Consider the following 26,185-nt stretch of genomic DNA (forward strand, 5'->3'; position numbering starts at 1 on the left):
AAGACAATTATGTTGGAATTAGCTTGAACCAATATGGGTTATAAAAGGCTTTTTTTCAAGTATTTTGTATAATTGCACACCAAATACTCTAATATTTTTGTTACTTAATAAATTCTACAAAATTATTTTTAATTTACCTGAAAATTTTATATAATATTTTGCTGAATCATTGTTATTTATGAGATTGAAATGGGCCAATGTTATCACTCCCAATTTTTTAGAAATTTCAAATAAAATTAATGGTCCAAACAAGTATCGAACATGTGATTTTTGCATTATTAATGTAATGTTCTAATCAACTTACCTAATTAGTCAATTATGTTATAATACTAACATTTCTAACATATTTAATGCGCATCTAAATTTGATAATAAATTTTATAAGAATTAATTGATATAATAATAATATGTTTACTTATATAAATTTTTATGAAACTTATAATTTTTATTTAAAAATTATATATGTAAATAAATTAATTATTAGATTAAAATTAATTATCACAATTTATTATATAAATTTACATGCACGTTAAATATACATTAAAAATTTTAGTATACATATAACAACATTAATTATTTTATAACATAACTGATCTATTAATTCAATGAATTAGAATATTTTACCAAAAGACCACGTACAGTTATTCAGTTACGTCCTTTCATAATTTGCTAAAATTGGATATATAGTAAATGCAGAAGCAGATATTTGTAGAAGTAGAATTGTTGATTCGTAATTATATACAAAGCTATGATACCGTTGTTGCAAAATCCCTAGGATGAAAAAACAGTAGATAATACAACATACTCTGACAAGTTTAAAAAATTAAAAGACCTGCCACTTATATATCTCAAACAAAAATATTTTTATCTCAAGAGAATGTATCCTCTCGATCTCCCTCAGCAGTTATCTCCACTTCCTCCATATTGCTGAACTCTAAGAAATGGGTTGGTCTATGGTCCTCGTGGTAATATTCCCTAGGAGTCCCAAGCTTCACTCCATATTTCATCCCTGATGCGTGTCTCACCCCCATGAAGTTGTAATTCCATGGACCATTATCAGGAACCTACAAAATTGTAGCAAAAAAAAAACACAATCAGTGAACCACGTTCAATAATAATAATAACAACCATGATTTTAACAAAAAATATAATAATTATAATTAATTATATAATACGCCTAGACAACTTTGAGCAGGCAGGAAAGTTACCATGTAGAAACCAAGGAAGCGATCACTAAGGAGCATCTGAACCTTCTCATAATGGGTGGGAAGGTAACCATGTGGATTGCTTCCCGTATCCTTATTAACACGCCCCCATTCATAACCAGATGGAGTGAGCTTATATGCAGTTAAAGAACAAGAACCAGGAGTAAAGCTGCAAGTCAAGATAATACACTTCTCCCCATCCCATTGCTTATTGTTCTCTAGGATCTTGGCATGTGAAGTGAGATCCTGCAATGATCATTTCTCACGTGAGACAATGTACCATGAATCATAAATATATTTCCTTGACAAGAGGTAGGGGAGGAGTAATTGTTTCAAAAACTATATCATCTACATTTTTACATTTGTTACTATCTTCAAAAAGGATAAATAAAACCTCACTCTTGTAATCAAATTAAAAACATAAGAAAATTGCAAATTGAAGTAAGCAAAACCTGAGGCGACAACTGAGGAAGTTCATTTGGTTGAGTATGCATCCATCCTAAAGGCTCCAAATCATTCAAGAAATCATGCTCTGGAAGAGCTGATGGCAGATGAACTTGTTGATGTGTCCCCCATTGGGGTGGCATCACAATGCAGCGAATTTCTTTAACCTGAGGATTATCTGGAGGACTTATGCCATACATGTACCCAGAAATTTGCGTTCGAAGATCTGCTACGCATATAAACTTTTTCAAAATGTTCTTTGGCATAATATAGGTGTATCCCGTTTCCTGCACCACAAAACCTGGTATTTAGCATCTGACAGGAGTTGTAAGTGTAACACAATGGGCAAAAATGAAGAAAAATGGCACAAACCTTTATATCCTCAGAGTTCACATATATATGGTTCACGCGAAGGTATAAATTTGTGGCTGATATTGCTCTGACACGCCAGTCAGTCTTAGAACCAAAAGCAGCTTGCTCATAAGGACTAGTGGTGGTTACTATAAGTTCTTCACCGTGAACATTTGTAGTCTTTGTTGTCACAGCTGTCACCTGATTTGCTTCATGGGCCTGCAAAATAATAAATACAAAAGTCGGGTAAGTAATTCAACAACAAAACAGTGAAAAAATCAAGTATATGCAATGAAAAAGAATAAAAAGGGGAGAAAATAGTCCTAAGAATTATGTCTGAAGAAGAAGCAAAAAATAATTTAACCTGTTTCTCAATCTCTGCAATCTGTTGCCGCTGTTGAGAAGGTGGAGTAATCTCAGCTCCAAGTATAATATCACGGATCTCAGACTGAGTCAAAGCTGAAGTATTCACATTGTTTTTCTTTGCATAATCTGATAGTATAAGATCTCTTAATGCAACCTCCACCTGTGAATGCATCATGTTTTAAGCCATAAATACTAAAAGGAAATAGAAAGCTGCAGAATCAGAACTACATATAACTTCACCAGCAGCAAATAAATGAAAGTTATGTAGCAACTATTTCTAAGAGTATAAAAATTGAAGTTACTACAGTATAAAACATCAGAAAATTGCAAATGAAAATTAAAACTACCTTCATCCATTGATCATCACTTAGAGAAGGCCAGATGTGATGAGGTTCAGTGATGATAGTTTTATCAGGCTTCAGCAACATTTTTGCCTTTTCATTATTCACATGGAGTGCACGCAGAATCAGAATCAGCCTGGAGAATGCAGTGTATGAAGAAATACTCTTCAGCCAGTCATCATAGATATTGAACAAAACCATTTGGGGTTCTGTGGCCTTCAATATAAGATCCCCAAATTTCTCAATTTTCAAACATGCCTGGAAAGGAAGTTGCAGTTCACTTCCTTTAATAACAATGTTGGGGAAATCCAGCAGGTGAACCTCCAATGGATCCAACATTCCTTTACGAGTGACAATAATTTGCTTTGGCTGTTCTTCAACAGGCAAAGACCTTACAAGAGCAGCAACTTCTTCTGCTGTTTTCCACTTCGCCAACTGCCCAAGACGCTTCTGACCAGCCCACACACTGGTATGAATAACCTACAAGGCACAATATGAAAGATCAATAACTAGACAACTATGTTACAAACACCTCAGCAAAAACAAGAGAATGTAAACAAACCTTGAGAAACAACTGCCCAGTCCTTGGATTGAAAATAAATATAGCACCATTGATGGGCTTCGTTGTAAGATTTCCTTCGAAAGTCTTATGAATTGTAACACGATACACATTAGTGTCATCAACAAACCATATTATTTGGTTGCTGAATATCTCTCCATAGTTTTGGGAAGACAAATATGGTTCAGTGGGCTCAGAAGAGTACAACTGCAAACCTTTCCTTATCCGTTCCCTCAACACATACAGTGCAGGATTTGACTGCATATGAACAACATTATTAGTAAAACAGATAAAAAAACACACTTAGATTCAACACTACGGTCACCATAGCTTAGTGAAGATGGTGTTAATATAGATTAGAACAGATCATAATCACATTTTTATCCCCCCCCCCCCTCCAAAAAAAGAAGGTAATTGTATCCAAGTGATTTATAATTGTGTAACAGACTTACCTTCATGATCTTATTCATGGCCTGCTGAAGTAGTGGTTTTGACCCTGGGAACCAGTTCCCAAACGCAGAATGCAAATTATATGCCAAATCAAGACCAATCATCACCCCTGCATGGAAAGCCATGCTGTAGTCAACTCTACATATAAATTCCATATCATGGAGAATTGTAAAATGATAGAGATATACCAGTAGGAGATGGGTATATAGACATGTTATCTGTTGTGTAGTCCATAAATTTGGCCCGAGTGTAACGCTCAATATCATGAGAGTCATAATCACCCCATCGTAGCTGAACATCAATCCAGTACTTATTGCTTGCCTTCTGATCAAAAACATCCTTAGATTCAGCTACAAGACTAGGCTTTGACATTGGCCATCTATGGGCAGCAAAGAGAAGAATGTCTGCACAAGAACTGTTCATTTTGTAGCTTTTCCTTGGATGGATTGTTTCCTTCTGAACAGTTTCAATCTCCAAAGCATCCAACTCTTGATCCAAAACCTGACAGAGATCCATAACAACACTCTCATGGATCTTTTGCCACAAGTGAGCTCTGAATATCTGAATAAGGGATATCTTCAAAGTTGGTATTTTTCCATGCATGAAAATACCAGTCAGATCTAGCTGCACTTGGAAACCCACATAAACATTGGCTCGGTTAATGGTTGGGGACCACCATAGTGTAAATCTTCGGTTGGGTATCTGGTTTAGACCAGATCTCTGAGCATTGGTGAGCTTCTTATACTTCATAGATTCCTCAAAGCCAGATGCCTTTTCCCAGAAAAGACCCTCCCAAGTTGGAAAACTAACAGTGAAAAATAACAGTAAATCAATCACAGCTTTTTCCATAGTAGACACATAATAGAAATAGTTAAATACTAAATAAGAATACCCCAAATTCAAAAAGCAAAACAATCTCAAAGAAAGTAAGACTTACTATGTTCCTTTGAATAAAGTATGTTCAAGAATTCCTTCAACTCCTCCAAGGGCTTGAATAACATCAGTACGGTAATTGTTCAAGTTCCACAATTTCCCATCATGCCTCTGATGTGTCCACCAGAAGGGATTTTGTTTGAGAACTTGATACTGCTTGAAATCAGTACGCACCCTCCATCCTTTATCATAAGCCAAAGTGTGTCTATCCTTTTGAAACAAAGTGTTTATACGTGGTATACCTCTATCCCATGAATCCTGCGGAACAGGTCAACAATAACTTATTAAGTAAATGAGTAGATCTGTTCTAAGAAAATCACAGGAACATTGCCACTATATAATCCAGACAAAACCAAACATTGAGATCGTTAAGAAGGCATCAGAAACTCACTTCCAGATCTTCAAGGGTCAAACGTCTGTTTTGAGCCTGTGCTTCCTGCCTCTTCAAAGCATATTCAGCCCAGACACGCTGTGAATCAATGAATTCGCTCTCCCAAGGCTGCATAAACCAAAAGAGCAAAAAAATATGAAGTACATACAAATATTCAAATATAAGATTCTTAATAAATCATATGCGAAGGTAAATGCACACAGATTATTGCATTTAAGGGGGAAAGAATTGAGGTTCACCTGTATATAACGATAAAGGTTGGGAATCAGTTGGTCCTCCTCATGACTCATCCCACTCCTGAAGTGGGTTACTCCAACATCTGTCTGCTGGCTGTATCGAAGATCACTTTGTGGAATCAAAATGTGGCCCATGGACAACATTCCAAGCCCTCCAATTTCTTTAGGGGTGTAGAAAATGACAGGTGGAAACCTGATAAAAGAAACAGTATGATAGATTTGAGCATTAAAACCCAATAGTTATGAATAAAATTATAAAAAAATCTAATTATTTACCTGCTAGGCATCTTTGAGTTGAGTCCAATCTTAATACGAGTCTGAATTTTATTTTCACATTTGACTAGCAAATCCAACAGCTCTTGAGTATGCACAGTTGCCTCCCGGAAATAAGTCATGAGTCCTGATAAGAACCAAACACAATAATGATAACCTCTTATTTCTAAATAGAGCTCCTACAATTCAACTTCTCTTACCTATTAAAGCTGTGTTCCACTTATTGACAATTTTTGTGAATGTAGTAGAACCGGAAGACATAAGAATCTGCCTCACACGATTCTCGAACACTTTCATGTGTTCATCATCAACTCGTAAGAAAGCAACAGCTGTCCTTTCTTTCGTCTGTTCATTCTGGAGATTCCAGACACCATCTCTTGTGTTACTGAATGCTTCTTGAGTCATTCTAATTTTAGGAAGTATCCTCACTTCAAATCCACACCTAAAGGTCATTCACAGATGTCAGTAAAGATAGCTTCATTCATCATATAAATAGGTTAAAGGAAAATTCAAAACCCCAAAAAACAAAAGATCAACAACCTAGCACTGACAATTTGGTACCAAGGAAATTAACAATTAGAAACACAAAGTTTCCAATGGGAAGCACAACTGACAGAGACAGATCATCTAAAACCATATTTCCAATCACAATCATATCAGGTTAGACATCCATAGAGATTCGACAAAGTTTAACGTTGGCTGTCGAAAGCCTAACACAACCCTCTCCTTTTATCAGGTTAGACATCCAAGGACAGTTTAAAATTCTGAAAGACTTCAATGCAAAGTGAAAAGTGATTGATATGCATAATCACTTCCATTTCCCATTGGCAAAAAAAGGGGAAGGAAAAAAAACACTATAACAATTAATCAATACTCACATGCTAAAAAGCAAGTTTGGATTATCCTTGCTGTAAACAGAAACAAAACTGTTCTCCCACTCCAATGTTGTGATGCTTCGAGGAAGGCGATTCTTCATATCCCAGAAGACACTCCTTCCAAGATTGACTGAATTATAACAATTAAAATGTTAAACATATTAAGACCAAAAGGTCAACATAAATAATCCACACATGGTAGAAGGAAGAAACAAATACCATCATGTTTCATAAGCCTCATTCTAGCATCTCTTGGCCAACACTTCTTATTATTGTACCCCACCATGTTCTCATTGTTAGGATCAGGGTGCTCGGTCAGATACCGCTGAATGAGATCCCGAGCCTCCTCATGGGTGAAACGAAATAATATATGGACCCGATCAATGTACCGAGAATAAAGCCTGATTGGATGCTTAGTCTCAACTTTTGTATCCCAATAAGTAATGAATTCGTTTGGCATCTGTGGTGGACCAGCAATCTCACTGGCTCGAGTCAGTCCAAGAAGTAAAAGATCTAATACCAGCCCATAATACTGAACAACAAAGGAAGCAAACTGCAGGCCACGTATAAGACCATAGGAATTTGTATGGCTCATATCCTTGTATGACAACACCACATTGTTCTTTGCAGTGACATAATCAGCAATATTATGGTCTAGAACCAGTCGCAGAAGCCTGCAACATCAATAATAAATTTAGCAGAGAAAATAACCAAGTGCATTCACAGAGTGATTTACAAAATGAACTCATACCTGTTAAGCATTGTTAAATCAATCTTCTCAAAGAATTTCTCAAACTTAGTTTGCAGCATCACAACACACTGACCCTCACTGGTGTCCCATATACTTTGCAAATTGTTTATACCTTGACACCATTTGTAAACTAAAAGGGGAGGAGGCTCTGAATCTGCTGGCTTGATCCAGTTGGGAAAGAGATGACGCTTGTCACCTTCATACCACAGGTATTGATCAAGATATGCATCTGTAATTTTCTCAAGAGGCTCTATCTCGTAAACTGGAATCAAGTAGCTATATAAATCCATAAACTCTATCCCAACCTGTCAAAATAAAACAAAACAAAATTATACTCGTACTGTGCTAGGAATGGACATCCTAAACATAACTAAATTAATTATATCGGCATACTTCTTTGAATGCACGCTGGGTGAGCAAGTGCCGCTTGATTCGCGATAATGCCTCATGTGGATTGTCATAAGCTTGCTCAATCAGCCCCAACTCTTCTCTTTGCAGTTGATTTAATCTCACTGCAACACTATAGGATTCTTTCAACCTCTCAAGTGCAAGGATAAGCAGCTTGGTATCATGCTTATATGATAAAGGTGGAAAGGGAATAGGGGAGAACTTCCTAGATTCCAACCAATGTACAGTTGTTGTATAGATAGCAACAGCTTCTTCAGGAGTAACATATGGACCATCTTTCAAATAATTGTGTTGACGTTCCTGAAACAGGCATCAATGATAAGGAAGTGACTTCAATTATTAAAATGTCTATAGAACTAATTCAAACAACATTTCGTTCAAAATAGTGAGCCAGCAAAAAAATCATATCAATCATAGAGAACACTGAACACACCTGTTCTGCCTTCAGCCAGAGTCGTGTCAATCTTCCAAGATTCTTACGACAAACAGTCTTATCCACAGTTGCACCTCTTCTTATACGCTCACGATTATAATGAGCAACATTTGTCCACCAGTCTGCTTTTGATTTCACATATCGAAGAATCATGTTCTCAATGGGAACAGGCAGGCCAGGAACCTACATATTACAAAATATATCAACAATAAGACCGTGAAAGAGGGAACCAAATTCATATGAGGTCAAATGATTTTTTAAGAACAAAAAATGTATGACCTCTCTTTGCTACAATTTTTGAATCAGATTTCAGAAAACTTTTGGAACCAAGTTTCCATTGCTTATTGTGTCTCACTATGCTCAGGACCTAGAACAGCTTATAGACAAGCAAACAAGACATCTTGAGATTACAAACCAACCACATGTTTAGTTTCACTAACTCACCAGCAATACAATTTAGTGCTTGTTTGGATTAATTTATTTTCAAAAGAAAAATCACTTTTTTTCAACATCTCAATTGATTATTTCTCCAAAATTAAGCTGAAACTGAAATATTAATAGTCTACAAAATAGAATCATCAAAGAGTCATTTACCTTCCAAGGAATATTTGCTTTCCAGCATCGCCAAGCCTCACTCAAATGTTGCAATATAGTCCTTGCCTTATTTTGCTTTATACCCTCTGCCATCAAGGAGGAAAACACCTTAACTTTAGTATATCCCTTAGGGAAAAGAAATAGCAGAAATCACTTGGTTAAAAGAAACTCAAAATCAGAAAGAATAATGTTGTTAAATAAAAAATGATCACCTGGCATGGCATCAAGCACATCATGCATAACTGCTGCCCGAAGCTCCAAGTCAAAGTGGCTCTCAACACGCTGTTTAGTTACAGTCTTGGCCACTCCTTTTGAATGGCGCCCCTCAAACTGCCGTGCAAGTAAATTGCCCAGCCATCGTTCAAGAAGGGGCACAATACCACGAAGGAAGAATAACCAAACCCTCCACATTGGTGCCCAAAACCCACACCCAGGTCCCTTCCCAACAGGTCCAGTGTTAAAGCGGTAGTAAATCAAGTGCTTCAAATCCTTGCACATCCTTATTTGCCGCATAAGCCTATACTTGTACCTATACATACCAGTCAACTGTCCAACATGTGAAAAAGTATACTGCAAACCATCTGCAAGCTGAAAAGCATCAACATTCCCCAAACGGAACTGAACATTGGCATCAACCACGAGTTTCGTCAATCGGAGGATCTCACGACAGAGATGGAAAGCATTACCAAATCGTGATTTCTTCCGCTCTTTTGTAGTCAAGGTTTTCACAGGCTTTAGATTAAAATTATAATCAAGGTGAAGGTAGTTCAAATTTTTCCTGTGTATCAGCAGATTCAGCATGTTATACCCCTGCCTACAAACTTGAAGACCTGCCTCAACCCAATCAAGTTCAGTGGTTTGGAAAAACTTAGTTGCTTGGAGAGATCGGAATAAGTGCTTCTTTTTTTGAGCCTTAGGAGGTCTATGATGCAGCTCGTTCAACACAAAACATTTCAGCAACTTTTGATAACTAACCCGAACTTTAACTGGATATGATGGAGGACTGTTGGGCAATAAAAAAATAGTTAATTTTCCTATCAGACTATTAAGAGAAAATGGAACATCATGTGCATAATTAACAAACAAATGACATGCTAGAAAGCATACAAGGTAAAGCTACAACTTACCAATGCTCTTTATACCACTCTGACACAAGAGGAATATCCTCTGCCCGCCTCATGCGACCAGATCTCATATTAAAAGGACGAGGAGCAAACAGCAAAGAGATACCAGCAGCTGTCGTGTCTGTATAAAGTTGTGTATCTTTAAGCAAAGGCTCCACACCATCTGGCAATATCCAATCATCATCATCATCATCCTCATAAACTCTCTTCTCACGGCGCTCCTTGTTAGCACTGGTTATTGGATGTATCAAGGGATCATAATAAAATGCGGGTAGATCAGGATCTTCAGCTTTTATGAACATGATCATGGGAGTATGATACACGCAAAGCTTTACTTTGCGAGGCCTGTTGTTATAAAGGTGAGGAAAAGCAATTCTATACTCTGTGCGAAGTGGTGACCTTATAATGAGTTTATTGATGTCATTAAACTCATTCCAGTCCTCATCTCCCTTTTCCATATCACGGTAGAGAGGCTCAAATTTAGGTCCACCTGGAGGGCATCCATAACAAAAAAATCAATGCAGGTTTTTGACTCTCCACATAATTCTAATATGCATATTTGTTTTCAACATAGCTTTCTATGCCTTTTACAGCTCATTATATTATAATCTGCATTGTTATCTAGTTTTATATTTAGCAATATCTACTCAATGGATAACACAATCAATATCTAACCCAGTAATTATCAATTAAGTATTAATACTTTTTAGTATAAATAGCCATAAATATATTAACGAATGAAATGATTACCGGGTATGCACATGTTCAAAGCCTTTGCTGTAAAAAATGACTCCATGTCAAACAAGTAGAAATAATTGCGGTCAATTAAATCAGAAAGTAGCTGCCCAGCTAGCCGATGCAAAGTTGCCATTATAGGGAGGGAAAGATGCCATTTCCGGTAACTAGGACCATTTATGAGCTTTGTTTTCACAAGAGGTTTATGGTCATAGAACCAAGTATACACAGCAGAATCTTCCTCTTCATCTAGCTCCAGCTGAATTGGCTCTAGAGGATCAACATCTAAAAGATTATCAGCATAGTCTAGTGGAGGCTCCTCATCATCAAATGGAGGAAACCGCATCCTCTTAAAATGACGACGATCTCTTTTCTCCCTTCTCATCATGATCCACATGGTACCCCACTGCAAAAATAGTTTGTTTAGTGCCAAACTATGGAGATAAAAAATTGCTGTGTAGTGATACACAACATAGCTGACTTTATCTATAACTGTAACTTCTACGAAGAGTTGCTACATAAATACAGTAGAAGGAGAATGAAACAACCAACCTGAGCGAGATAAATAGGCTCAACGACCCATGGTATTTCATTGACAAATGTGATAGCCCCAGAAATATGGTACAAGACCCTCACATCTCGGACCTGCATTTACCAAAAGTAAATTTAAAGATACTATTAGTACGGAATTACAATACAGTGAATCAAATGAAGAGAAGGAAAACCAGACAGCAAAGATTGATCAAAACATGATGAACTGAAAAACGTAGAGAACCTGCTCCCACGGCATAGGCATATTTTCCAGAAGTTTGTAAACTGCATGTGGTATGAATTTAAGTGCTCCAAGATAAACACGTTTGTCATGACGATATTTCTTTGAGGACATGTCACCATGATCCCTGAAATAAAGAATGGCAAAGAGAGTTACAATTTGAAACAATGGTAATAGCAACATAATTAGATTGGGAAAAAAAAGTCTCAGATGGAATTATCCTTTTCACAGTTCGCACCACGGAATAATATAGTTTCTACAAACTATCACCCTGACAAATACTAAATAAATAAATATAGTTTCTAATAAGCTATCAGCTAACCCTAACAAGCTATCAGCACCAGCAAAACCAAACAACTCCAATCTCACTTATATTGTAAAACTAAATAAATAGGTTCATCAAGCAACTGTATTTCACGCACGAACAAGATTCAGATTCTGAAGGGAAAAACACTTGCCTGATGATTTTCCTGACATGTTCGGGAGGCATGTCCTCTTTCTGCGTCTCGACAAACCCGAATTTCCTCTTGTCGCTGTACCGCTTGGAATTGAGCTGCTGCCATTTTCTAGCCTTCTCCTCGAGGCGCGCCTCCGCATCGGCCTCGGTCTCCATAGGCACCGGAGTTGGAGGCGGCGGCGGAAGCACCGTGTAGGAGGGTTGCGCAGCGGGAGGCGGAGGAATCGGAGGAACGGAAGTTCCAGGCGGCAGAATCTGGCCGTTGTTCCACATCTTGAAGAGACTCTACTCTATCCTTGGGAAATTGAAATTGGAATTATTGGGGATAGTTTCAGAGCATGTTCTTGGTGGATTGAACGAAGAGCCTTGGCGGGCTCTGCACGAGTATTCGTAGGTTCGTTCTAGGGTTTGGGTTTATGAGTGGAAGATAAAATGAACAGAGCTTTAGTAGTGAGTAGTGAGTACTGAGTACTGAGTAACGAGTAGTAGAGGAAGAACTCGAACGATACTGCCCAGGCGTTCCAAAATGTTTTTATTACTGGTAGCACCTGCTGCCTCTTTTCTGATATACCGCCTTCACAATTGGGTTGGGTTATCTTTACGGGCTCCATGTTTCAGCCCAATGTCATAGGCCCAAGTCTTTGAGACATTCCTATTTTATTACTGAAATAAAATAGATTAAAAACATTTTAGATAAATTATTAAGAGACAATTGTTACTCGATAACCTTCTTTATTTCCTTTGTTGTCTATCCAAATCTGTTATTTATTAATTTCCCCTTTCTTTCTCATAAGCTCATAAAATTATTTTCTCCTTATACCTTAATATCTCATGTCAAATGCTGACAATGACTAATATTTTTGTCTAGCATGTGTATTTCTCTCCCATTTTTCTATCTTTGGTTGTTGCTTAAAGCACTATAAACTTTTTTAAGCCTTTTGATGTTATGGTAGCATAAGATGGCATAATTTTTTCCCTTGCATTGAATAAAATATTTTAAACATTCTAGTTAGTAATTGAAAGTATCAACTTTCTTAATTTGGTAAAAGAAATTGTTAAATTGTTATTATTATTATTAAAATATATGATAAAAAAGCTGTTTTTTGTAATAAGAGACTAACCTCAAATTAAAACTTACAAAAGAATGATACAATAGACACATCTACAATAATAAAAGTCTAGATATAAACATGTAGATTTTCAAAGGTATATAGACCTTTTGGCATGAGAGCCACATTTAACAATAATATCATGAATTTAATTGGACTCTTTGAACACATTGTTACAAAAAATGCCCCTCTCAAGTTCAAACATATCAGTTACCCTCCTTACAAGCATATGGGTTATGTTGCATCCCTCGTTAAGAAACTTTACTATCAAAGTTGAGTCAGATTCTACAAAAAATCCTTTCATTCAAAGTTCTATCTTGAATTAATTGCAACACAAGACAAATAGCCCAAAGTTTAGCTTGAACAACGAACCAAGATCCCAACTTCTAGGAATAAGGAATAAGTTAGGACAATGACACCGAGATGAATATGTATAATTCCACCACAAGAAACTTATTTTCTACCATTCACATACATTCAATGGTAGAAAATAAAAACTTGTAATGGAAAAAATTGTTTATATACTCTTGTGTATTTGATGATAGTTTCACTTGTTTGATAATTGTTTACATTATGTCATGCTTCCAATCATGAGTGAATCGTTAAATATCATAATTATCAAATTTCAAGTTTAATTGTTTGATATCAAAATTCTCTCTTTAATTTGACATTTGTTTATTTATCCTATCAATGTCATACAAGTAGCAAATAAAATAGTGAAAAAATATATGTTTTAAAAGAAAAAAGGTCAATTTATTCAAGGAGTAATTCTAAAAAAAAATTATTCCTCATTCTTATCATTTATTTCCTTGAAATTTAATGGTTGTAACAATTAACGAATCTTAACAATTAAATTTTAAGAAAATACAAGATAAAAATGAGGAATAACTCTAAAAATTTATATAGAGTAAGCTCATCTCTCCTCATTTTAAAAATACAAAGTGAATGCATATAACACCCTCATTAAAACTAACCATAACACAATAGCTAGCATCAAAACCTTTTTGATTTCTCTCAATTTTTTAGCTTATTTATATTGTTCTCCAATGTAATACAAAAGAGTTATTATAGTGGTATAAGGTCTTATTGTATTTACATGTGTGAGAATAATTATTTAATAAAAGAATTGTGTTCATTTTTCACTGTGTAAAAAATCACTAAGATAAGTGACAACTACACACTTTGAACGAAATTAGTCTTTGATCCAATAAATTGAGAGACACACGTGATCTCTAAATATAATTAATTTACTAAAAGTATAAACTCAACCACATTTAATTATTATCAAAACACATTTAGTGACATATTTACAACATTAACAAATGTACATTTTTAGTGTAGAAAAATAATTTTAACAATTTAACAAATGTATCATTGCCAAAAGTAATAACAATTATTTGTCAAGTATAATAAATACATATATAAAATATGTATTTTCTTTTTAACACAATTTATTTCATACCAACATGATTCCAACCCAAGCACATTTGTTTTATTTTGCTTGTATTTGAGTTTGGATTAGGTATTAATTTCAGTGAATCCATTTGTTTTATTAAACTAAACATAAAAAATATAATTATAAAAAAATTAAAAATATTAGGAGGATGGCATTACGTTAAGGGGAGGGGTAAAGACGGGAGACGAAAGTTTGCATAAAACGGGAACGGGAAATGGAAATGTAACCCTGTCTTTGATTTTGGAGCAGAAGAGGCCGTAACTTGTTTGTTGGGAACTTGACCTATCCAAGAGACGAATATCAACCAAACCCATTTTTTTCATTTTTAGGAATATAAGGAATCCCCTTCTTCCCCGTTGCGCTTATGGTTTTGTGAGCAACCCTAATCCACCCCAACCCAACCCTATTGAATTGAATTGGGGGAAGAAGAACATAGAAAGAAGAAGAAAAATCTGCACAATTGTTGTAATTGAACGATGTCTGCTGCGGTGTGCGGAAGCAAGAGATCTTTGTTCGAAGAGCTTCCCCCTTCCCCGCCAGTATCCAAGAGGCTCCGCTGTTCCTCCTCCCCTATTCGCCTCTCTCTCCCTTCTCTCATCGACCACCTTCGCCCTCTCTTCCCTCATATGGATGACCAGGTTCCACTTTTGCTTTTTTCTTTTTCATTCATTCATTATCAATTAATTAATCAATAATTGAATTAAAAAATTATTCATTGCTATGCTTTCTTCGTTGGTTTTTTTATTAGGTCCTCGAGAGAGCGCTCCAAGAATGTGGCAACGACCTAGATGCGGCCATCAAGAGCCTCCACGGCCTCTGTTTGGGATCTGCTGATGATAATTCTCAACCTGCTCCACAACCTGACCACCCTAACCTCGTCGTCGACACAGGTTTCAATTCTATACTTTATTTAAACGTCCACCAAGAGATTAGGGAAAGGATCATCAATTTTCACCTATTGACTGGATTACACATATTATTCGTAACCACGGGTTTCAAATTTCAATTGGGTGTTGTTCGTTTTGTGCTGTTGTCGGCTGTAATTTCCTTGATAGCATTTCGTGGCTTAATAAAATGGATTTTGGATGATTTGATTTTCAAAAACTTGCTTGCAGGTGCGTTGGAAGAGAATGGGGATGCTTCTGCTTCTGGGGATCAGCCCGCTGCTGCCAATTTTCCTGCCGGTGGAGCAGAATGGATTGACTTATTTGTTAGAGAGATGACGTGTGCTACTAGTGTTGATGATGCCAGGTCCCGTGCTGCTAGATTGCTGGAGGTTCTAGAGAAATCAATTACTGCACATGCGAGTTCTGGGGTGACAACGGCTCTTCAAAGGGTATTTGTTTGTGCTACAATTGCTTTTATTAACTGTACATGGTAAATACCGTTAGAATTTCATCTTGGGAAGGCTGTCTTGTTGATTAGACAAAAAACGTGAGTTGCGATATATGGTATGGGCAAGGGATTGTTGAAGCAGCAGTTGTATGATATGATATTAATAACCAAGGTTTAAATATGGTTCCGTTACACAAAAAAGGGCACACCAAAATGGTTTCATCTTTCAACGATACCTTTACAGGATGATATTGTGGAGTGAAAAGAAATCAAGTATTTTGGCCGCAACACACTACCGTTCGCATCTTCCCAATCTATGCTCAGCAGCTATTAATGCGACTTTTGTGCGTCGAGGGAGAAGAGTTGATAGTTTGTGTGTGTGACTTGGGTGGGCAAACTGATGAGTTGGATGGTTGTGGTTGTGTGTGGGAAGGGGATTATGGGGGTTGGAATTTTGAAGCAGGGTTTTTTGACTCTGTGCGCGTGAGAGTTGGATGTAAGTATGGGGTCATGGGTTGGGGGGATTTGGGCTGAATGGGTTGATCTCAACATGTGTGTAGTGAGATTGAGACGTGTGGCTTTGGGGAGTGGGGATTGGGAAAATAGGATGGGATTATTATATAATAATACATGAAATTTTAATATAATTTGTGTCAAGATGTGCGCAATTCACACCGCAACGACCACAATCCGCATTGCAAAATCTATAATATCCATAAGCACGAAAACCTTAACATGACTGCAACTGCAACTGCAATTTAAAACATTGTTAACAACTGAAGTGTAAGTTTTTAGCTTGTAATAGTAGTTTTCCTAACTCATAAGAGGTTTTCACTTTCAGGAAAATTTGATGCTGAAGGAGCATATTGAAGCTTTGACTAAGGAGAAAAATTGTTTTAAAAGTGCTTTTAGAATCCAGCTTGAACGCCTTTCTGATTATGAGAATAGAAACCAAGAGTTGCAGCAATTGAAGCAGTTGGTATCTCAATATCAGGAGCAGATCAGAACTCTTGAGGTACTGCTTTATCCCAGTTCAGTTCACACAGTTAACTTTTGATCAAAACATTTCAATGGTTCTCGTATTTGGGTTTTTAAATATTGAAATTTTAACTAATATCTGCATAAATTTTTAATCCCTTCCCCCTGTAAAACGGAAGAGAAACAGAGGAAATGACATGAATGCTTTAACTGTAGAAATATTAGACTCAATGACGATGATCGTGGGGATGCTGCCATGCACTCCTCCCCTAGGGATGGAGACTTGGTAGTAAATCCACACTATCTACAATCAACCATAGGTCTAAGTGTGAGAATTTTCCTTTCACAGGTCATCTCCCAATTTCCTCCCTTTTGCCTGGCAGAGCTTGCACTGTAAAGAGGGCAGGGCCAATGCTGGGTTTATTGCATCTTAACATAAGAAAATACTTTATACTGCAATCTGTCCATTATTTCTGACAAAGGATTAGTAGAGTTATAATAGTGGATGGAATTCTAAGATTAACAATCATCCCCAATTTGTTTTTAGTCAAAAAAACATTTTTTTGTACATGCTGATGAATGCTGTGTCTATGGCTTTGTTGACAGGTGAATAACTATGCTTTGCGAATGCATTTGAATCAGGCACAACAATACAGCCCCTTTCCTGGGTGTTTCCCTCCTGATGCCTTCTAGGGCGATCAGTATGTAGGATATCATAATTGAGGCAGTAAAATAGCTGCATCTGGTTAATATCCCAAAGAAAAAAAATGCGTATTGTTAAATTGTTGCAGTTTGTGAAGCTCCTGTAGGTCAAGGAATAGTAACTGTTTCCAGTTCAGGGGCGATTCGGATAGAGTTTGATATTATAGATGAAATTATTCGTCAGTTTATTCAATTGTTTATTCCCCATTTTAGCATTGAGATTTGAGTGTACTGTAATTACTAAGGATGTTCAAGATCACTTTGATGTACCATCACAGCAGACTACTACAAATTATATTTTATTTCCCAGTCTTGACTATTTTCGATTATCACAATGGCAGTGATTGTTCTATGCTAATATTTGATTAAGAAATGGTTGAGTTTGAGCTTTGTGTATAATTTTTTTTTTGCTGTGAAGTTAGTCTCACTGCGTAGTAAGATGAGTTAATTATGTTTGGTTTTGGGTTTGTAGATGAGACGCTAGGGCTTGCCCTGGTTCGTGGGTGGCTGCAAGAAGTGTTCTTCAACCATGTATACTTTTGGCACTTCTGGTGCTCCTTTTAATATTTTATTGTTATTGCTGTTAAAAAAAAGTCTGACTGCGTAGTAGTAGATGTTTATAACTTGAATAATTCTGTTTTTAATATTACCTGTGATTTAAAAAAAATAAATTCAAGGGGGCGAGGGTTGGTCGGGTGGTCCCGTCAGTCTTTTTTCTTAATTTTTTTTTTACGAAATCTAGTTATTTATGTAAAAAAAAATATGGATAACATTATGTGATATAATGATGATGCATAATAAACTTTAAATAATTTAGACTTTATAAATATAAAGATCTATTTTAACATCAGTAAAAAAAATTATTTTAACAATATATGTTTGTTTGTATATTAAATGATATATTGTGCATTAATAATTTAATATGGCATATAGAAAAAAAGTTTAATCAATCATTAATTATAAAAAATATAAATGTGATTCATTTTATAATAACTTTAAAAAAATGGTGTAATGGTTGAGTAGATTTTTTTTTCAAAATGTTATTAAAATATAATTTTATAAAGTTTGATATTTAATGGGTTAAATTACTCGTTTGGTTTCTATAATTTTATTATTCTTACCTTTTTAGTTTCTATAGTTTGAAAGTTATTTTTTTAATCCTATAGTTTATATTTTAATTCTCTTTTAATTCTTGTAGTTTAAAAGTATTTTTTTTAATCACTATAATTTACATTTTAATTCTGATTCCCTTTTAGTCCCTCTAATTTGAAAACTATAAAAATTATAAAAGTAACAATCATAAAACTATAGGGATTAAAAATATCACTTTCAAAATTAAATAATTAAAATGTAAACGATAAAGACTAAAAAGATCACTTAAACTAAAAAAATAAGAATCATGAAATTATAGGAATCAAATGAGTAATTTAATCTATTTAATATCTTAAAAGAAGTATCTAATATCAATTTATTTTATTTCACAAAAGCATGTAAAGGTTAATTAAGAGAGAAAAGATAATTAAGATGAAATAATAAAAAATTATTCCGTGACTAAAAAAATATTTAAATTGAGATGGGATGACCTTCAAGTCGAGAGGTAATTATGAGACTAAATTATAATTTTTATTTTTCAAAATTTTCAATTTCATGATTTTTGGTTTTTTTAGATTTTAATTATAACATTTGGTCTCCATAATTTTATAATTAGTAATTTTGATCCTTCTAATAAATTATTAATAAATAATTCTAATTAATCGAGTTATTAAATTATTTATAAATTAATTAAAATAATTAATTATTAAAAAATAAAAAATATTAATAATTTTAATTTTTCACAACATTGGGATCTTCTTGTACACAAACATTTCTTCCACCTTCATTGTTGTACTTAACTCCACATACACCTTACTATCGTTAATAATTTTTTATTAAATTTTTTAATGATTAATAATTTTTATTTAATTTATAACTAATTTAATATTTATAATAATCAAAATTATTAGTTAATTATCTATCAAAAATAATAAAATAATCAATTTATAAAACTTGGGACTAAATATTTCCATTATAAATTTAGAAAACTAGGAGAATAAAATTGCAATTTATTGAAATAATAATTAAGTAAAATTATCTTTAAAATGTTTGACTTCAAAATTTGAATCACTCTGACTAATATCTAGAAAATTTGCCTAAAAGTATAGTCACTTCAATGAAATGTTTGGAACAAATGACGGTTGGGTTAAAAGAACAGCGAATCTAGCTAAATTTAATTTAATTATAGAAAGTTAGAAACCGTTTGGAATGCTATAAAACAAAAGAAAAAAGTCCATTTGATAAGTTTTAATGTGTTACATTTTTATAATTTGCAACCACACAACTTATCCAGTGGGTCCCACGAGGTGGTTCGCAGCAATAGCAAGGCCATAAAAGGTGACCTTTATGCTTGGCACACATAGCCTAGTTCCCACCCACACACGCGCGCAGACGCAGAGTGAGTGGGTAAAGCAAAATCATGAAGTGTTGTTCCTCCCTGCACTTGCTCTCTTCTTCTTCTTCTTAGTTATCATTCCTTCCTTCCTTCCTTTCGATTTCCGCATTCATTCAATGGCACTTACAACACTCTCTCTGCTCCCACCCTCCACTCCTCCCTGCTTCTGCGGCACCCTCCATCTCCGCTCCCACAACAGCTTCCTTTCCATCCATTCTCCTTCTTCTTCTTCTCCCTTTCCTTCCTTCTCCTCAATTTCAATTCCCAACCACTCTCCCACGCGCCGCCGCTTTCACACTGTCTTCGCCGCTTCCTCCGACTACTATTCCACTCTCGGAATCCCCAAATCCGCCACCGGCAAGGAAATCAAAGCCGCCTATCGAAGGTTAGCTCGCCAGGTATGTATCCAATTTCATCCTAAAGTTGATTCTAAGCCTCTTCTATGGTAGCAAATTAGAAGTTGAAAAGGAATTCGAGTGGTTATTTCTGTTTTTCGATGCCTACTTGTTGGAACTTGAACTATGCAATGCTCCTAAAAAAGCATATTCCCAACTTGCCTGATTTTTTGTGTTCATCCGTCGTCGTTTTGTCTGCAGTACCATCCTGACGTGAATAAGGAGCCCGGGGCAACTGAAAAGTTCAAAGAGATTAGTGCTGCCTATGAGGTATGCATTGAAACTACACTGTGATGTTATGTTAAGTCTTCTTTACAGGACGACCTGTATGTATGTATGCATGTTTAGCATCACTTCCAAAAGCGTGTTTAGGGTCCTGACACGTGTGCTGTTTTTCTTTTAGTCTTTTAGTTTTGTGTAAAACATTGGAGTTACATAGGCTTTGGTCCATGATTAACTTTAGTCAATTGTTGTTTGAATGTAATCAGGAGGGCTTCAGCTGCCTCGGGCTAGATCCAATATATATATATATATATATATATATATATATATATATATATATATATATTTTAACGTTTTTTCTTATTGGAATACATGCTTGCTTTTAAAATATTTCCATCCTTTTTCTCTCATTTTTGTAGTTGAATATGACTGCCAATATAAAGCATCATTGGGGCATGGAAAAAAAATTATAAAACTTAGATGCAATTTCTTAGGTACTCTTGGTGTTGTTCTCTAACTAGAATTGGAATTTCACTTTGGTAACCTATGTTCACCAAGAGTACATAAATAATTGCTTCTAAGTGAACATAGGTTATTATTGAAATGAAATTCTAGTTCTAATAGGAAAATAGTACCAAAAGTACATAAATAATTGCTAGGAAGTTTTCTCTATGAAGAATGGGCTATTATTATAAAATATATCTTTTTTTTTAAAATAAAAAGATGACAGATAAAAAAATCACAACAGACGTCACATTTTAAAGCATAGATAAGTAAAAGTGATTACCACCAAGTCATAGGTGTATATTGTGTAGTTTAAACTTACATTCTTATTTATTTATTTGTTTACTTTTTTATGTTCTTTGTCTTAAAGGACTCAACATCAATAGTTTATGATAGTAATTACTTGTTACTCTCAACTGGGTTGGTGGAAATATCTGAGACTCCTACTTTATTCTGAAACAATGGCATGAACCAGTCTTTGTAGTCATACAACTGAATGCACAGTTTTTTAAATTATAGTTTTATAATCGGTACCCATATGGAGCTTTGAGATTGTCCTGTTAATGTGAAGACCTCGCAGTTTTTCTATGAAATTGATTGCCTCCCTGGTAATTTCATAAAATGAATCTCATTTGCTGCATGAAATGACTCTGGAAGAAACAAGTAAAGCACAGACCTGTAACCTATGTTTCTTGTCCGTGAACCAAAAAACAGAAAAGGATAAAAGCAAATCTACCAATGAATTTATTTTAGTGAGTCATATTTTTTAGTTCTGATATCATTGATTTATTTTGAGTTCAATGTCATGAAAAATATTTGATGATTAAATTTTTGATAAAAAAATGCTTGCTGAGTAATTTACAACTGAGATTGTAACTTGCTACGTGAATACATTTGTTGAGAAGTATGTAATGATCAATTTGAAAATCTCTGTTGAGAAATTAACTTGTACGGCTTGGTTTGATTTCTTTTGTGATGCCATGCACACAGTGCAGCACAAAAAATCAAATGGTTTGGTGTGGTCAGAAATTTTATATGCTGATCCGTGTCTTCCAAATAAGTTTCTTCATTGGGCAGACATTCTGCTTGTCCCTTTGTAATTTTCCATTTCTTTTCATGAATTGTAGACATCCTCATGCTTTACTTTTGGGAATAATTGATTTATATTCTCATCAATTGCTTATATTACTTCATCACTCATCTGTTCATCTTCATTTCGTACACAGTTTTCTTTCACAAGGTAAAAACCTTGTACTTTTCTTATTCTTGAGAGTGCTATTCTAATCTAATATCTTTTTTTCAATATTAGGTTTCAGTATGTCCCAACTGTGGAGGGGATGGTGAAGTCATATCTGAATATTGCCGTAAATGCAATGGTGAAGGACGAATACGGGTTAATAAAAATATTAAAGTTAAAGTTCCTCCTGGTGTTAGCTCAGGCAGTATTCTAAGAGTTACAGGGGAGGGTGACGCTGGACCAAGAGGGTATGCTGTCTTTATATTAATATCTGGTCTCATTGCGAAAGTCTTTGACCAACAATTGAATAAAAGTTATATTGAGATTTTGTGTGTTTTGCTTTTATTGTAAATGCAACATGGTATTCCATCCTGTGTTAGAACAAATCTAGTTGTCCAGGCCTTCAAGGGCAAATGTCTCGTCAAAACTTGAGCATTCATCTATAATAAATGACACTAAAGGGTAGGATACAAAGAATACTACCATACAGCCTACTTCAAATGTAAATAGCTAATGGGAAATGTATGTACAGAGAGCAACACATCAGGCATAAACTATGCTCCTAACATATCTATTAGAAATGGACTGGGTCTAATTTATTCTCAAAAGTTAACTCAAGGGAGGAGAATTGCCCAAGTCTTACAAGGTGTATTTTGTCTATATTCCTAATTGGACATCTTAACACCTTCTGCTCATGCCCAAAATTGGAAACTTGGAGCATGAAGTATGCAAGATTGGACATTTGCAACTAGCCCAAAATTTGGAGGATTGGACATCTTTGGGTGACCCAAGATAAAGAATGGATATGTCCTGATACCATATTTGGAATGGATTGGATTTGGGTCTAACTCATTCTTAAAAGTTGGCTCAAGTGATGAGGATGGTACAAGTCTTCTAAGGGGTATTTTGACCATATTCCTAAGCCAATGTGAAACATCTTAACTGTATCCAATTAAGAGAAATGAATTTTGATTTTCTTTGTTATGACATTATTGTTGACCTTTTTCTTTGTTCTGGTCTTTAAGTTTAAATTTCTTGCTTTTTTTTTTTTTTGGAATCATGGAGAAAAGGAATTGGAGAGAAGTATCTATGAATCTTCAAATGTTTTGAAAAGAAGGTCAAAGATAATAAAAGTTTTTCCAGGCATCTCTTTTGATTATTTTATGCATGCTAGGAAACCAATTTGTATCTTTTCATGTTTAACCCCAACAGAGGGCATGATGAACCTTTCTTTAAATGGAAAGGGTTTACTTGTATGTGAATTCAGAGTCAGACTATTTTATTATTCAATTATATGATTTAGAAGTGGCTATTTATCTTGTCATAACAGGGGCCCTCCAGGAGATCTGTACGTATATCTTGATGTGCAAGTGATACCTGGAATTCAAAGAGATGACATTAATCTCGTCTCAATAATATCAATCAGTTATCTAGATGCTATACTGGGGGCTGTTGTGAAGGTAAATTAATTTAGTCAGTATTCATGCTTTGAGCTTGAGTGTTTTTTGCATCATTTTGTATTAGCTGGAATTGCACTTTTATGCCTCTTAATTTCAGTGGCAATATTATCATCCCTGTAGTTTTCATTGTTATCCATGTCACCATGTGTAAAACTTGACACTTGGCATAGTGTTACTTTTCGCTAATCCCTGGTATTCCACACAACCCCTGGCCTTAAAGTGTATATATATATATATATATTGCAATAATAATGCTATATCTTCCCATATAATGGTAGTGGAATGATACTCATATTCATATCTTCCTTTGGATGGAAACTATGGCATGATAGATATATACAGAGGAGTTTATGTATCTTTCTTATGTTCAACAACACTTTTGTTGTTCCACCAGCTAGTAATTTTGTTGCCTTGTGAGTGTCACATGAAAAAAGTTAGAATTGATGTCACCAAGTGATATTTTTGCAAACATGTTTGGCTAATAAGATTTTGTATGACTAAATATATAGTCTTCCCTTTTTTAGTTTTTAAGATTTTTTGCTTTTTATTATAGTGAATGTTAAGGTAGCAAGGTTTAATATTTGCTGGATATTTAATCTATTTTCCCTCAGCTTTTTGTATTCTGATATAATCTAGGCTGGTGTGACTTGTTAACTTGTGTCCTCGTGGCCTCACCATTGATTGATTGAATTTTGGCACCTAAACAGGTAAAGACAGTTGAAGGCATTTCAGAACTACAAGTACCTGCTGGTACCCAACCTGGAGATGTCCTTGTCCTTGCAAGAAAAGGTGTACCAAAATTAAATAAACCATCAATACGTGGTGACCACTTATTTACAGTTAAAGTTACAATACCAAAAAGGATTAGGTAATGAGTCATTTTATAATTCTGATTTTGATTTTGTCTCTATTGCCCCCCGTATGTCTTGTTCTTTTGTCCATATCCCTTGAATATATATCAGAAGTTTGATATCAATTGACTCTGCGTTGCATCTTCAGTACAAAGGAGCGTGAGTTGCTTGAAGAACTTGCTTCTCTAGGTGACACAAGCAGACGTTCAAAATCCCGTCCTAGGACTCACTCTTCCAGTAGGTGGCTTTTTTATTATTGACATATTTGTTAGTTTTTTTCCCCCTACCTATCCTACAATCTATAGGAACATTTAGTCATTTGGCAACTTTAATCTTTTATGTAACATGACATTTGGCTAGGTCTTTGCAACACATTTCCAAGTTGCAATGGAGAAATCTCACAATGCAATGAGTAGACACTATATTTGAGTTGTGAACCACTGAACCATATTTTTACCTTCTGCAGCAGGTGGTACGGAAAGTCCGAAAGCTCAAAAGGATGAAAGTACAACATCAACAGTCGAAGAAAAAACTGAAAAATCAGAAGATGAAAATGATGTATGGAATAAATTGAAGGACTTTGCTGGGTAATCATTTTCTCTTATTTTATTTTTATTTGTTTTTTCATAAATGTGTAGAGAGAGCCTTCAATTTTCAAAAATTGAAAACTTTAATTCTGACTTAAATAACTAATTTCTGCAGAGCAACACTCCTCTTTTTATGGTATAAAAACAATCAAAATAAAGCATTTCAGTTTTAGTAGCATTTAAAGAATCCTTAATATACAATGAGCTCTTAAAAGGACTTATAGTTCTGTCTTAGATAAGTTTGAGCACAGATTATGTTCTTTACGTACTCTAGTGCTATTTTTCCAAGTAAGAATTGATTCTTATTACAAGAGTGTATTTCTCATTGAGTTGATAACTTGGAATGGAGATTGTAGCTACTATGTTGATGCTTTTTATTATTGTTCAGAGTCCTCACAAATGGTTTGACAAGAAAAGAAATGCTAAACTGGAGTAGTTTATCTTTGCAAATTGATAGATTGTTTTAGATATGCCGTTTATTGTAACTTTATAGGATGCTAAATTGCCAAAAAAAAAATTGTACTGGTCCTACTATTAGATTGAAAGCTTCCTCATTGGTCATTGTTTTGTTCATGTGTCAAGTTGACTGAAACTTACCACCACTGAAACTTGCAGATCTGTGGCAAATGGAGCTTTAAAGTGGTTTAAAGATAATCTCTAGTCCTATGGGGTTGTTGGGTGGAGCAGAATCTTCAAGATGTAGTTTACCTAATGTGGGTTAGAGTTCTCATGATTCCAACAGTTACTGGAAGGAAAGGGACTAATGCAGACATTTTCTTGAAATGCTTTAACTGAATTTTTAGCTACCCAGCGAAATCAAATAAGTAGTGATGCAGATTCTTTTATTTGTTTTTGATTTGTAAATTTTGGCACCAGTCAATTTACACAGAATAACTTGTTCAAGGATCTCAAATTGTACTCCATGAGCAGGTTGCACTAAGAGAAAGCTAGTGTATATCTGGTAGGAAGTCTAAGCTCTTCTACACGAGTGAATGAATTACCTAAAAATTTAGTTATTGAGTGAATCCTTGTGTTTAGTTTCGCTCTTTGCATTAGATTTTTTGTTTTAAATAAACTCAAAGTGATCCGGTAAACCATTAAATTTGTCTCAAATATCAATATTCAGACTTTGAAAATGAGAAAAAAATTAGTTCTTGAAATTAA

At 34.9% G+C, this 26,185-nt stretch overlaps 3 protein-coding genes across 5 annotated transcripts; 2 read left to right on the forward strand and 1 right to left on the reverse strand.

Moving 5' to 3' along the window:
- Window positions 1–704: 704 nt before the first annotated feature.
- LOC100804026 (pre-mRNA-processing-splicing factor 8A) lies at window positions 705–12,234 on the reverse strand. Its single transcript, XM_003542071.5, has 26 exons — window positions 11,699–12,234; window positions 11,244–11,367; window positions 11,021–11,113; window positions 10,484–10,874; window positions 9,737–10,223; window positions 8,822–9,612; window positions 8,610–8,695; window positions 8,016–8,198; window positions 7,568–7,882; window positions 7,175–7,479; window positions 6,643–7,097; window positions 6,427–6,553; window positions 5,749–5,990; window positions 5,552–5,675; window positions 5,279–5,468; window positions 5,040–5,147; window positions 4,653–4,906; window positions 3,904–4,520; window positions 3,718–3,824; window positions 3,269–3,523; window positions 2,713–3,186; window positions 2,364–2,525; window positions 2,021–2,218; window positions 1,657–1,935; window positions 1,208–1,450; window positions 705–1,063 (listed from the first exon to the last, which is right to left on the reverse strand). The coding sequence occupies exons 1-26, from the start codon at window positions 11,968–11,970 to the stop codon at window positions 869–871; spliced, it is 7,077 nt and encodes a 2,358-aa protein (XP_003542119.1). The 5' UTR covers window positions 11,971–12,234; the 3' UTR covers window positions 705–868.
- A 2,227-nt stretch (window positions 12,235–14,461) lies between these two features.
- On the forward strand, window positions 14,462–17,612 carry LOC100788683 (uncharacterized). 3 transcript variants are annotated; one of them, XM_014765182.3, is made up of 5 exons: window positions 14,462–14,900; window positions 15,011–15,152; window positions 15,378–15,598; window positions 16,439–16,612; window positions 16,925–17,586. In XM_014765182.3, the coding sequence occupies exons 1-5, from the start codon at window positions 14,739–14,741 to the stop codon at window positions 16,970–16,972; spliced, it is 747 nt and encodes a 248-aa protein (XP_014620668.1). In that variant the 5' UTR covers window positions 14,462–14,738; the 3' UTR covers window positions 16,973–17,586.
- Window positions 17,613–19,724: 2,112 nt separating this feature from the next.
- LOC100804554 (chaperone protein dnaJ A6, chloroplastic) lies at window positions 19,725–26,046 on the forward strand. The gene is made up of 8 exons (XM_041007956.1): window positions 19,725–20,163; window positions 20,362–20,430; window positions 22,196–22,371; window positions 23,454–23,583; window positions 24,291–24,451; window positions 24,583–24,671; window positions 24,901–25,021; window positions 25,637–26,046. The coding sequence occupies exons 1-8, from the start codon at window positions 19,882–19,884 to the stop codon at window positions 25,680–25,682; spliced, it is 1,074 nt and encodes a 357-aa protein (XP_040863890.1). The 5' UTR covers window positions 19,725–19,881; the 3' UTR covers window positions 25,683–26,046.
- The last annotated feature ends 139 nt before the right edge of the window (window positions 26,047–26,185 follow it).

Source organism: Glycine max, chromosome 13, assembly GCF_000004515.6.
Source record: "Glycine max cultivar Williams 82 chromosome 13, Glycine_max_v4.0, whole genome shotgun sequence".
Classification (NCBI taxonomy): domain Eukaryota; kingdom Viridiplantae; phylum Streptophyta; class Magnoliopsida; order Fabales; family Fabaceae; genus Glycine; species Glycine max.